We start from the raw sequence: 14401 nt of genomic DNA on the forward strand, positions 1-14401 counted from the left end.
GGCCTAGGCAAGTGATGGCAATTTTGCACTACTGTTTGTGCTGTTTCAGCAGAACTTAAAATGATTTAAACGTTTCCTGGAGGTTACTTTTTCATTCTAGAAATTCTGTACTTTTGATGCGGATACTTGATAACCAGCTGTGGAAAAGTGTTCAAGGCCTCAAATGTTAGGGAAAGCGTTTATGAAACAATGTCTCTTAAGTTACCTGTGGCCTAAGTTTCCTATGCTACAAGTTACACAACCTCCATTTGCAGTAAAATGCGGGGTCTGTCTGTAGTGACTATTAATCAGAATAGCCAGATCTGCTGCACTGGTTTTTAAGTTCTGCAGAACTACTGTTGCAATAGGGGAACTACAGATTTTACTTACCCAGTTGAAAGCAGTGAGTTAACACCTTGCGCATTCAGCAGTGACAGGTAGATAATTTCTCTTGGCAAATGGAAAGAAAGGGAACTGAAGCTAGTTGCCAAATTTTCAGTGCTACCTTTAAATAATAACAAGAAAACAAAACTAAAAACCCCTTCTTATACTAATGAAGATTACTTTCCAGTTGTGAAATAACTGCTTTGAGTTCTTCTTCCCCATTTCCCCCTCCAAGTCTCTACATAATTAGTTCATGTGCGGCTGTTCTATTAAAAGCTTGTCTGAACTGCAATTTCACAGAGATAAGGCTGATCACATTCACTGGAGCTGTGTCATTGGTAGTAAATCTGAAAAAATTGTGTCCTTCACATTTTATTGTTGTTTAGGGGAGTAAGCATTGATAGGCTTCAGAAATTGTTTATGCATGGAAGGGAAAAGAAAAAGTCCTTTTCTCAGCTCTTGTCACTTCTGCTATATACAATCTTTATATTAAACCTCATGTTTCACAGTATGCTACATACAAATAAGGTTCTTAGCTGGGTCTTCTAAGATGCCTAGTTGTTATTTTTTTGTTTGTTTGTTTTAAGCTATGTCATGTTGCCTCTTCATTCCAAAATTCAGCAGAAGTCTTTCAGGGCTCACTGTGGTGGTGGTGGTAATTAAAGGTAATAATGAGAGCTGGAAAGTTCAAGTTACTGGGTTTTTTGGGGTTTTTTTGTTTGTTTGTTTGTTTGTTTTCTTAATCTAGGCATTCACTGTATGTTTGTAACCATATTAAAAAAAAAAAGAAGTTGGATTAAAAAAAACTCACCACACACCAAGCCTGGCATTTATAAAGATTATTACAGAAGCTACAGCTGCTGACTGATACAAATTAAATATTGCATCACATGTAGTTTTAATACTGTTAGTGTCTGGGTACTCCCTATAGTAGAAGATAAAAACACCTCAATTAAGTCCTGATTATCATCTCATCTGGTACAAGTGATCTTATTCGTATGTAATCTTGTTGCAGTTTTATCATGTTTCATGTAATAACGTAGCGAACTGTGGTTTTTCAGTTTGTAAACAACGGACAATTACCACTTGGTTGGAGAATAAAGGACCCAAGACAACTGAGTCCAAAAGGTAAAATACACAGCATACCTATTCAAAAGTTGTGTTCTTTGAGTGGGCCTGTGGGGAGCTGGAAGTGCAGGTTGCCAGTACAGCTAGGCACTGAAAAAAAGGCAGCCCTGTTTCTGCTGCTTTCCTTACCTTGGCGCATCCTCTTGACTATAACCAACTGACAGAATTTCACTACAAAAAGCTAACTAGTCCCCCTCCCCTCTAACCCCCCAAAACCAAAATCTTTTGCTGACTTAGCTTCTTGAAGCACCTCACTGTTTAGGTGAATAAATACTGCTGCTCGGGCAAAGAAAAAGATGGGAACCTGCAGCAAGGGAAGGCAAAGTGGGACTGCTGCTTCCAGTGGCAGCCAACCACTAGATCGAGTTAGCTGTAGTATCAGACTATGTTCTTAGTCAACAGCTCTGATTTTATTTTTGTTTAACATAGGGCAATAAGAGTTGTGGATTTTGGCTGGTGGTCCTGCATTCAACTCACAGTTCTGTTAATTTACAGACAAAAGTCTGTTCTGGTTTGTCTCATTGGACTGTGATTGTAGTATAAGCGTGTACAGCTTGATTTAGTTTGGACCAGAATTTACAGATGCTCAAATGTCCACTTAGGGTATTTTGTGAAAGTTGTTATGAAAGCTTTGCTGCTGAATGGTGCCAGGTAAAGTTTGGTATTTTCTGGTAGTGTAGTCTGTCAGGAGGAATGTTTGCAAGGCAGTGTTAAAATTAAACTTCTGAGAGTTTAACTATCTGATGCAGAGGAGTATCAGATATTGTTTTTCTATAATTGCAGTTGTAAATGTGCTGGTTTGTTTTTCATTGATGTTTGCTAATAAATAGAAATTGAAATCTATAGCAATGCTAAAATAGCTGGGGAAACTTGTGGTAATGATTAATACAGTAGTACACAGGGCTCAATTACAGGCTCACAGGTTGCAGTAAAACAAAGATGTTAAGAGGTTGCTTAAGGAGGGAATGTGGTTTTTTGTTTTTGTTTTAAGATTCCCTTTAGAGTATTACTTTTATATGCTCTCCTCCAGCCTTGCTGACAGATTACAGCCTAGTCAGTTTTAAGCAGCAGGTTTGTTGTGTAAACACTTCACATGCCTTTCTGTTGCAGTTAACATCACAATTTTAATTTATTTGAATTTGAACACTGTGAGATTTGATTTCTCATCTTAAGCTGACAACAGATATTGTCAATACCTTTGAACAGTCATTTATTGAGATGACAGCAGTAAGATAACTTTCATTTTTCTTCATCAAAATTTTCAGTGCAGGAACAAATGCATCGATGGGGAGTTAAATTATCATAACATAAAACCCTCTAAAATCCTTTTGTTTTCAAATAATCTTCATATGGGTGAAGTTCCAAGCTATCATCTATTGCTCCAAGCCCCCCTGCCCCCTTTTTTTTTTCCTTTTTCTTCTGTAGCGGTAAAGGTGTGAATGCTATCTCTTTATCCAGAGTGCTCTTTGAAGACGATCTGTTATCATTCATGGAGACAATTAATGCCTTCAGGAGTCTATTAAGATGTTCAGTTGCTGAATTTAGGATTATGTGATAATTGCATATTTTTAGTGTAGATGGGAAATTGGGCAATGACCAGACCGTGATACAGAGTTTAGCGTGCTTAGTTTGAATTGATTATATACAATGCTGTAACAATACACTCAGGGGAGGGTATTGTTCAGAGTGATATATTCACCAAGACTAGTCAGGGTTTTTTTAATATTCATATGGCATCTAAGTATGTACTTACACAAAAATTAATACATAAGTGTGAAATGACTTTCCAATGTCATCTTGAAAAGTTTCATCTGCTCATAAAAAACTCGCTTCATTTCGCTGTGTAACCACCAGGACACATTTCTTTCCATTCTTTGTGTAAGACAGCGCAGGACAAATTAGGTTATTTTTCTCTTTAAAGATAATAATTGATTTAATGTGTCTTTTAATTTTTATTATCAGTTCTAAATGGATTTTACTCTTATGTTTTTGGTTTGTGATTTTTTTTTTTGAAGAGTCGTGGGCTGCTTGTAAAAGTAAGGAGGTAATAGGATGTTTTTGAGACTATGGACTACTGTGCCCTGCTCTTCTGAAAGATGAATTTGTAGCTCTGAGGGAATGGCTACAAAACCATTGATTTCCTTGCTCACTGTATTTAACTGATTAAAATGAAAGTTAAAGAGGACTTTATCATGACTTCAACATTTTTCATCTGGAGAAAATAACTAAATAATAGCTTAATACTGTTTAGATTTGAAAATAAGGGTAATGAATCACTGGAGTAGATTTCTAAGGTAAGCAACTGATTCATCATCCTTTGGAGCCTTTAAATGGAAATATGTTGTTACTAAGCTACATTCCCCAGTGCAGTAAAACTTGTTGATCCTGGTAGTGCTCAGTTAGAGAGTATAATGGGTAAAATTCTGTAGTTTCTGTTGTTTGTTTATAATCATTGCTTTAAATATATATACACACACACACAAATTTTATTTGGAGATAAGACATTAAATTCCTTTACTTCTTTTCCACAGCTTACACAGCAAAGTTAATACTGAAGCAAATCCGAAGATGACTTCCATTAAAAAAGAGAACTTTTGTGAGCATGATGTGAAAAAACTAGAGAATATTTGTCAGCAAAATTATTCAAAAATATCTGTGGAAGTTGGTGCAAAGCATGTACATTTACCTCAGACAGGCAGCATGTATAACTGGGAGGCTGAGGACAAAGATCCAGTCTTAGACACAGAGCCTGTAAAGGGGATGCAGTCTGGAGACCTCTTTAAGAATGCCAACATCGATCAGATGCACAAAACTGGCAAGCAGGCTCAGAGAGGCTGTGAAGAAAGCAGTGACAATTGGACTCAGAGGAAATTATCATCAGGCCGGTCTTTGAAAATGGGAAATACAAAACTTTCTTCAAAAGACACTGAGACAGATGGACAAGTGGCTTCATGCAATTCACAGAAGCTGAAGAGTTGCAATTCTGTCTCTCTAATGGGGGAACAAGAAGAAGGGGATGTAGTTCCAGAAAGTCCACTTTCAGATGCTGGTTGTGACGCTTGTATATCTGATCTTGGAGGTCCTGGGAAACTGAGCAAATGTCAGAGCAGTTCAGGGGATTCACCTGCTTTTGAGAAAGAGAGTGAACCGGAGTCACCGATGGATGTAGATAATTCTAAAAATAGCTGTCATGGCTCAGAGGCTGATGAAGAAACAAGTCAGTTTCTCGATGAGCGAGAGGACATCAATATGTCAAAATCCATAAACAAATCTTTTAGAATTCAATATGGGGATGCTGAACTGGAGTCAAGAAAGTCACAGTTTTCTGCCAAGGGCTGTGAAAGCTTTGAGGAAATAGATAATTCTGTTAAAGAGGATAGTCTGCATACAAAGTCACCTGGGATCTCTCCTACTCTATCATCAGAATGCAAAGGTGCAAAACAGAGTGTGAAGAGAGACTCCAAAATCACCTCTCACTTCATGAGGATACCTAAAGTAGAGGAGAAAAGGTAGCGTTCTGTCTGCCTCTTCATCTGTTTTTTCACACTTAAAAATTTCCACTTGGGTAATAGCACTTTGGAGGCTGGATTGTATAAAGAGTTTTGCAAAATGTATGTTAAGACACAAAGACAACTGATGCAAGCTTGAAATAACTTATTTTTAATGGGACTACTTGTGGGTTTTTTAAAGGATACATTTGTCCAGTACAATTTTTTAAATCGTTGGAGATCTGTTAAAATTCGGACTTAAGGACACTGTAGGAAGTTGATTTTCTTTATCAAAGAAGTGATTTAAGATGATGGGATTTCTAATGCTTGAAAATGAATCGTGGTACAGGAGTGCTTTATGGAGTGTTGCTCTAGCATTCATTATTTAATTCAGAATACTTGAGGAAACTGGTGTTTTCTTGTGGTTTTTTTTAGTTCCATCTGTCAAAAAATACTGCATCTGTTTTATTGAAGCATCAGTGCTACTGGTGCTTTGATTGAAATAGACATGAAAAAATTCACTTTTGAAAGCAGTTGTAGAGATGTGTGTGAGTGGTTTGGGGGGTTTTTTTTTGGCTTTATTCATCATTTGGGAGAGAGAAGGACTGGTGATGATACGCTACAGCAATGAAAATAGAAGTGCTGAGCATGACCCAGGACTCCACATGCTAGGTGTTGTGTAAGGACAAAAGGATAATCTCTGCTCTGAAGAGTTTAGATTTCAGTGGGAACTGAGAAAGTGAATAAACAGCAAAGGAGTAAGCAGAAAGAAGAGGACTGTGTGTGTTGGTGTGATAAGTGATTATCTCTATAGACTGAAGTCCTTAAAGCAGGGCAAGAAAGTAGTTTTGTACATCTTTACTGGGTGGTCCCTTCCGGATGTGAAGAGCAGCACATATCATACTTTTCAAGGAAATGAAGAAGAGGTGATGGAGGGTGGCTAGCTAGCATTGGGAGCTTGCATTTGAGAAATCTTAAGAGATGAGTAGGCTGAGAGTGGATTTGGAAAACAAAAAAAGGTAGTTTTAGGAAAAATGGATGGATGAAGAATTTGCTAAAAAAAGCATGGAAAAGGGGGTCATAAAGTTTAAAAAGACGGGCTTAGGGAGTACTCTTTTCACTAATTTATATGAATTGCTGTTGTAGCAAAGCAGCAGAGGTTGCAGGTTGTGTTTGTCAGGGCTAGAGCATCGTGTGTTACAGTAAATCCATGTTTGAGAAGGGAAACTCATGCAAAAGTTTTGCTGTGTGGATAGATGGGGATCCTAGCAATGCTTTACAGAATAATTAGTAAGGTAGAGTATGAGGCTGTAGAGAGACTATTTTTCCTTTTCTTTTGGGGGCCTAAACAAGATGATGTGAAGGTTATAAACCTCAGTGCCGGGCAAAATAGTGGTATTGCCTATAGTGCTGTTGTGGTTTAAGCCCAGCCAGCAACTAGGCACCACACAGCTGCTTGCTCACTTCCCGCCCTCCCCCGCCCTGAGGGATGAGGAGGAGAATCGGGGAATAAAGTAAAACTCATGGATTGAAATAAGAACAATTTAATAACTAAAGTAAAATAAAATGTTATATGAACAACAACAATAATAAATGTAATAATAATAATAATGAAAAGGAAAATAATAATAATAATACAATGATACACAATGCAATTGCTCACTACCCACTGACCGATGCCTGAGCAGTGATCTGCCCCTCCTGGCCAACTCCCCTCAGTTTATGTACTGAGCATGACGTTCTATGGTACGGAATATCCCTTTGGCTAGTTCGGGTCAGCTGTCCTGGCCACACTCCCTCCCAGCTTCTTGTACACCTCCTCGCTGGCAGAGCATGGGAAACTGAACAATCCTTCACTTAGGATAAGTGCTAGTTAGCAACAACTAAAACATCAGTGTGTTATCAACATTATTTACGCACTAAATCCAAAACACAGCACTGTACCAGCTACCAGGCAGAAAATTAACTCCATCCCAGCTGAAACCAGGACAAGTGCTTAAGAGGGCAATTAGAAAATCTTAAAGCTTTCCTCCTGGTTTTCATTAGACCGAGTCTAATAAGATAATAGAGTGGCTCAAATCTGAACTTGCAGAGAAGGCAGCAGTAATGTATCAAACAGGTTTCAGTCATCAGTAATGCTATGCCAGAATTACTCTTTGGCTGTCAGATGAGCACAGTGGGTCTGTACCCAGTGTCATGCTGATGTGGCTACACTATTTGCATGTGATCGGCCAGGTTGGAGGCATTGTCTGCACCTGAAGATACCGGCACATGCATAAAGGCAGTGAACAGGTTGGACAACATCTTTATCCAAGGGTGGAGTGAGTTCGCCAATGGGAATTTAGAGGTCTAAACAGTACCTCAAAGTGTAGGCTTTTAACTTGTTTTGCATTTTGCTCTGAGAACTTTCTCTTGCACGAGAAGCATCTGGTATGTTACATCAAACATACAGCAGGTTCAGATTTTTCTTCCCCAAAATCTCAGATCCATTCAAATACCTTTGATCATTAAAGAGGATGGGTTCATCAGCTCTTGCATATATTTGATTTTTGCAAGTGTTTTTGGGATTATTTTTAAATTTCTACTTCCATTGCTGCAAGTATTGTATGCTTGGCATGAAAAATGGAACCCTAGTGAGAAAAGGTGGTTAAGAAGTTGTTTTTTGGGGTGGGTTGTTTGTTTGTTGTTTTTTTTGTTGTTGTTGTTTTAGTTTGAAGAAGGAATATGTGCATCTGGGCATGTACATGTGTTTGTTTTCTAACAGTTGAGAAGGGGCTGTAGAGGGTATCCTGACAAATGCAGACCAATGAGTCTGTCTCCTGTCCCTGCATAAACAGATCCTGTTGGGAAAGAGCATGACTCTGCAGAGGGGAACCCTGCCTTGCTAACATATTGCAGTTCTGTGAAGGTGTTTGTAAGCCTGTAGAGAAGAGTGTTTCGGTAGACATTGTGTACACGTCTGTGTTGGGTGGGAAGAGGTTGGTGGTGGCAGGGGTTTTCCCCAGATAAAGCTTTGGCCTGGGGCCACTGCAAAGTCTAGCAAATAAACTGATTCAGTTACAAACATAACCCTGGGGTGGAAGTTCATGTATTTGCTTACCAGGTTTTTCAGTGGAAATAAAATGTTTCAATGTATTTTATTTTAACAGCAGAAAAGAAAAGTGTGAATTCAAACCCCAGAGGCCAGGAAGGAAGATTCCTAAATATATGCCACCTCCTCTTCCAACTAATAAGAAATGGTTTGGGACACCGATTGAAGAGATGAGAAGAATGCCTATGTGTGGGGCCCGTCTTCCTCATCTGCGACCCTCAGCCAATCATACAGTAACCGTCAGAGTACGATAATTGAGTGTATTACCTGAAATCAAATTTCTTACTGAATTGTTCAAGAACATGAAATGCCAAATGTTAGTGTTGTAGTATTAGCAGGCTGTGGAAGTCTTTCTTCACCGTTCCTTGCGAGCAGACTGGGGCAACTGATATTCCTGAAAATTAACCTTTCTGATGCACAGAATTAGGATATTAAGATCCAGAAGCAATGTAATTATGGTTTTAATGCCTCTGGCTTTTAGGGACGAGTATTTTTCTTTTGCATAGGGGTGTGTGTGTACTTCCTTGGCTGAGTTGTAAACTGTGGCAATTTAAATACACCTGCAAGTAAAATCTTTACTTCAATGTTTTCATGTTATATTTTCATTTTAATATGATTCTATTTGGGGTTCAAGATATACAAAACGCTCAAGATAATCAAGATATGATAAAGACAAAGAATGAAGAGGAGATTCGAGCAATTTTACCACTGCATTTTAGATCAAATCGGATACATTTGCCTTTAATCCTTTGGAGTAGTATGCAGTCAAGTTATTGTTGAAATAAAACATGTGACCAGAAATCTGTAGGGTCATGGATAAATCACAAACAAAAGAGAAGCACATTAAGTTTAAATTCAAGTTCTGAGAGAATCAGTGCTGCCAGAAGGCCATACAGCAGATTAAGTCTTTAAGAACATTTTATTTTTATATTTCTGATATTCTGTGGAGTAAACTTGAAATACTGCTATATCTATATTGATTTCCCATCCTCTTCAGTGTTAGGTTAAAAATGTTATTTCTGCACACAACTATGGTTAGATTTAAAAATACATTTTGAAAATATTTGCATGAAACTATGTAGATAGTTAAATTCATAAATGAGGAAGTATTTAGCTGATAAATGGACACAAAATAATTGCATGTATTTAATTTATTTCAGTATGTTTCAAGAGGTCAAATGATAAGGTGGTGTTCTTTCCACCAAACATAAGAGTAACAGATGGATTTTTTTCTAACTGAATATTCGTTATGTGATCAAGTTGTAGCTTTCCTCTCTCCAAAAAGGATGGCCATAGATGAGAGCTTTTTTAACTATGTTTTTGCTTACTATTTATTTCTTCAATTTAAAAACTTGCATAGAGAGTCTGAGCTCCCCCCCCGCTTCTGTGTTGCAGGTAGATCTTCTGAGGGAAGGAGAGGTGCCTAAACCTTTTCCAACTCACTACAAAGATTTGTGGGACAACAAACATGTTAAAATGCCTTGTTCAGAACAAAATTTATACCCTGTAGAGGATGAGGTAAGATAAAATATTTACAGTTGTGTAATCAAATAAGTTTGTTTATGTATAAATGAGTTTTCAGTTTACTGCATTTGCTCAGTTAGCAAGTTGTGTGTATGGAATTGGAAAATCAAATAGATGAACATACCTGGTCTGAAAAGCTGGATTCTGGGTCGTGATGCTTCAGGCAGAGCAGAAGATTTTTTTTTTTTCCTAGTAATTATTTTACCTAGCTATTGATTTGATGGTGTATATATTTCTGTACTTATATGGAATATAAGCTTATACTCCATATAAGTTATATATTTATGTGATTTGCGGGTCTTTTTGTGAAGAAATTTGGGATGCCAACAGATGTGAATGAATTTGTAACCACGTTCTGATTATAATATTCTGTCAGGTATTGCTGGTAGGTTGAGGTACATGTCTGCTGTTCTGCTAAAACAGTGACAGAGACATTAGAGTTAGCCCTGCATGGTTTGTTGATCTGATATTTCTTGTCACTGCTCAAGGATTACTTAAACGTACCTGCTGAAATACTTAAGACTGTGGTGAATAAAATGAGCAAGTGTGTCCTGTAGTGAAGACTGTATAATGATTATTCATACTTGAATCTGGAACAAAGAACTTTTATAGCCTCTAGGAAGTACTCTTGTTTTTTTCATTTATCAATTTTACAGATACAGTATAAAATATATTTAATTGATGTTTCAGAGATAAAGCATTCATAAGATCTTTGCCAGTTGCACAAGATGAGTTGTCTCTGTCCTTGTGGTAGTCTTGTAAGAAATATTATTGCTTGCAATGGGCAATAATACTTTCTGTTGAGGAAAAATATCACAGGATGTCTTAAATTTGGGTTGGCGCAAGAGTCAGCCACAGCAATATGCTTTTAGAATCTGTGCTCTTATTGTTCTTAATATTACATTTTTATAAAGTTGATTCATTTTATATTTTTGAGTTGCAGATCTTATAAACTATGGTCCTGTAAATCTCTTGTCTTCACAAGGAAGGGCATTATTTGTCCGTCATGAGATGGCATGAGAAAGAGTGCCGCATATATAAAAAAGAGATCTTTTTATGCATTTTGTGAATGCTTCAATTAAAAAGGAACTCTTAAGGAAGTAAAAGGCAGTGGACTAGAAGTTGCAGAAGTACCTTACAGTTACTCAAAATATGTGGTTTATTTTTAAAGAACTTCACAAATAGAACAAACTTTATTTAAAAAAAATCAAGGAAGACAATTATTAGTAGATGTGTCTTTCTGTTTTCAGTAACTTCATCTGACTTTGTTTTGGGCTTTTGTTTTAAAGAACGGAGATAGAACTGCTGGAAGTCGATGGGAACTAATCCAAACTGCCTTACTTAACAAATTCACTTGCTCGCATGATTTGAAGGTAAGCTTGTCAATTCAAAATCAAATCTATGTACATGTATGTATGTTCAGGCTCTCCATGTACTGTTAGTGATTCTGACTTGGTCCTATTTGTTCAATCACTTATAAAAATAAGTTTTAAAAAAATCTATGCTGTTCAAGGGATTCCATAATGAATTAAGGGTCTTAATTAATGAGTCTTAAGTGTTACCACTGAATTTATTAGGTATTATTAAAATGAATTGTCTTTATAAGTCTACACAAAACTGTGTTTGTCCAGCAGTATTTACTAGTTTGTGGTAAATGAAGCATGTAGGCTTTTTCTGTAACCAGATGGTAGGGAGATGCACAGGTTAGAGAGTTTGAAACAGTAACTGTTCATACCGGTATACTCCACTAAAATTGCAATGATTCAAGCTGCTAACAAAAATCTGTAAATTTTGGAGACTAATGCTCTGTTGATAACTCTTATAGTTCTCATTGGCTTTAATGAATTGTGATTTGGAGCAGCTTAGAGTTTCTATTATGTTTTTTTGTGAAGAATAATGTAATTTAGATTATACGTGAAAGGCAGGGAAGGAGGAGGATGCAAAAGCTACAGATAAACTTTAAACAAATAAATATTGCTCCCCCGACATCTAATGAAACTTCCCTTGATAATACTATTTTATTTCCTGTTTTTTCTTGAGAATTTTTTAAAGGTGGTTGTTGTTGTAAGGGCCTATTTAATTTGTTGCGGTTCTGATTCTTTAAGTTCATAAACTGGTAAAACTTCTGCTATATTGCTGAGGTTGCTATTTTTAAAGAGAGCAAGCTTGGGGTGGGGAATGTTTATGTTGTGTGGTTTAGGCAGATCCAAGCATGCCTTATCTTGTTTTGTGCTAGGAGGAAAACCCTGTAGACTAAAGCTTATTCAGTGCTAAACCTAAAATACAGGATTCAGTACCATGGAGTCACACTGTATTAATACAGTTCTATGGATTTTGATAGGCTCTGTGACAGGTTTTAGCCACTAGATGGTACTGTTCCTTCAAAAAGGAAATTTCATAAAATCATTTTTCTTCTCTTAAGTATCTCTAGGCTTTATTTTGTTGTGCTCTTTCCCTAGGATGCTATACTGAGATACAACATTGCTTATTCCAAGAAATGGGACTTCACTGCTCTTACTGACTTCTGTGAGAAGGTAAACCAAGTCTAAAATAGGAAGAAAAGTGAAAAATAAAAAATATAAGTGACTACTTTGTCTATATGTCTCAATGCTTTTGGCTTTATTTCCCTTTTCAAGAGTAAAGGGTTTGCAATCATCATCTGTGTGGACAGTTATTTGGCTGGTAACTTCAGTTGAAATGATAATTATACTTTATAAGCTGGATTCATTTTAAATCTTATGCAGGTAATTTGGGTACTTCAGTAAGAACTAAGGTTACTGAAGGTAAGGTGAGAAATGCCTTTTCTCTGTTTTATGATAACCAGAATTATTAATAAATTGTATTAATATTTCCACTGTAATGGTTCTTGTTTTAAAAAGTATTGCTCTTTTTTTCCTTGTTTAAACAACTTTAGTGTTATAATACAGTGGTGTTTGTATAGACTGTGCTTTGCTGGTCTAGCAGTAAAATTTTGCTATATGCTGAGATGATGAATTTAAACTGCAGAGCCTTTGAAAGACTGGGATGGTTTTTATGACTTCACATTACTTTTCTGGAAGAGGATGGAAAATAAAAATTAATAGTAGGTGGCAAATGCAAGTTGGACTATGTACACCCTGACTGATGTTCAGAAACTATGCTAATTAAAGCAGTATGGGATGTTAAATGAGATGCAGTAGAAATTGTATTTTTCTTCCACCAACTCAGAAGTGCTTTCAAAATGCGTGTGCCTGTTTTCTTGGGAGGGGCTTGCTAAGCTGTATTAAGGTTCATTGGAAACTAAATTTGATTTGAAGTCAACTTTGTCAGTTCTGTATGTTTAAAATAGATGTCTACTTAATTCATGTGATCAGAGGAACTGTTCTTTCTATTGCCTGTTTCCGTTGCGTATAGGGACTACTATTTAACAGAATGAGTTTTGTTTTGCATGCAACACAGTATTTTTATTACTCGCAGAAGGTACCTATAAAACTACCGGTGGTATCATATTTGCTAGCCATGAGAGCTACTATGTTCGCTCATCTTGCCAATGTAGTGCTCCCTCCTCTCACATGTGGGGTGTCTCTGTTTTTCAGGCTGGCTGGTAGAGGCTGTGGATATTTGGCCTCTTTGCTCCTGTTGACTCTTGTACTAACTGAAATTAACTTGGGCTGTTCAACTGTTCAATCTTGTGTTACTGAAGAATACATATTTAAATTATTAGAATGTTTTAAAGTACAAGCAAACTATTTATTTAAAATCTGACTTGGAAATGTACCAGATTTGCATCGGATTGCTACAAACACAACTGAGCTTGTCCTGATGTGTTCATATCGTGCGTCTGGGAGTTTGGAAACTATGCATGATTAGATTCAGAGATCATCAGCCAGGGAGAATAAGTAATATCGGCTGTCTCCAGAGAAGAGAGTAACAGTAGGGAAATAAACTATGTATCAGGCATCAATCTTTCACTGAGGGTGAAAAGGCAATTTCTGTCACCTGGGAATGATGATTTATTTGTGAGGTTCCCAGATGAAGGGAGGAGAGCTGTTTCAAAACATGGATTTTTCACCAAGGTGAAGAGTGTGCAGCAGTATATTAAATAAGGAGCAGTGAAGCACTATAAGACAGTGGCTCCTTGTAGACCACAGGAGCAGAATCTTACCCTGACTTTGTTTATTGAATATATTGAATTTAGTGAACAGAACGTGGGGGGAATACATCTTGCAGAGAGATGTTTAAATCTTTTCTGTTATTAAGGGATGTGTGAACTCTTCAAGTTCTGTAAATTAACAAGGCATCTGCTTTCAAAGACTGTTTGCAGTCTGCTTAAGTCAGGAGCTATTGAGTGAAAAGTTGAGATCCTCTGTGGAAATGCCTAAATATACTAGCCTGTAGTGAAATGTAGTTTTTGAAGTTACTGTGTTTGGGAGTTAATGATTAAGTGCTTACCATTGGCTTGTGTGTTTTCTTGTTTATCTTACTGTTTTGAGGGAACGGGAAACTGTGTCAAGTGATGTTTGCTCAGTAGAAGTTGAGAGGGTTGGTTGAAAGGAAAGCTGGCTTGACTAATCAGCCCAAAGGGAGGGGCAGCAGCTCAACAAAGGGAGAAATAGTCACTAATATATATTAAAAGAAAAAGATTAAAACAGAATCTCTGATCCTCAAATATCTATTTATATTCTTGGTTACTATTGGCTTCCAATGCATTCTTAACCAAGAATTCTGTGGTCTCATTTAGAAGGCAGCTGGGTCCACAAATCTAATAGTGTCTATTTTAGTGATTCATTTAAGGCCACTGTATTCAGATATTACTTCAATAAGTCTG

General features: G+C 37.0%; 1 protein-coding gene across 1 annotated transcript in view; it reads left to right on the forward strand.

The window, feature by feature from the left end:
* PARG (poly(ADP-ribose) glycohydrolase) overlaps window positions 1-14401 on the forward strand; it is a 70484-nt gene that overhangs the window by 2346 nt on the left and 53737 nt on the right. Inside the window, exons 2-8 of the mRNA XM_069797627.1 lie at window positions 951-1028; window positions 1425-1491; window positions 4023-5000; window positions 8129-8315; window positions 9466-9588; window positions 10884-10967; window positions 12054-12128. Coding sequence (XP_069653728.1) covers window positions 951-1028; window positions 1425-1491; window positions 4023-5000; window positions 8129-8315; window positions 9466-9588; window positions 10884-10967; window positions 12054-12128 — 1592 coding nt within the window. The remainder of the gene's footprint in view (window positions 1-950; window positions 1029-1424; window positions 1492-4022; window positions 5001-8128; window positions 8316-9465; window positions 9589-10883; window positions 10968-12053; window positions 12129-14401) is intronic.

Source organism: Haliaeetus albicilla, chromosome 11 (assembly GCF_947461875.1).
Source record: "Haliaeetus albicilla chromosome 11, bHalAlb1.1, whole genome shotgun sequence".
NCBI classification, from domain to species: Eukaryota; Metazoa; Chordata; class Aves; order Accipitriformes; family Accipitridae; genus Haliaeetus; species Haliaeetus albicilla.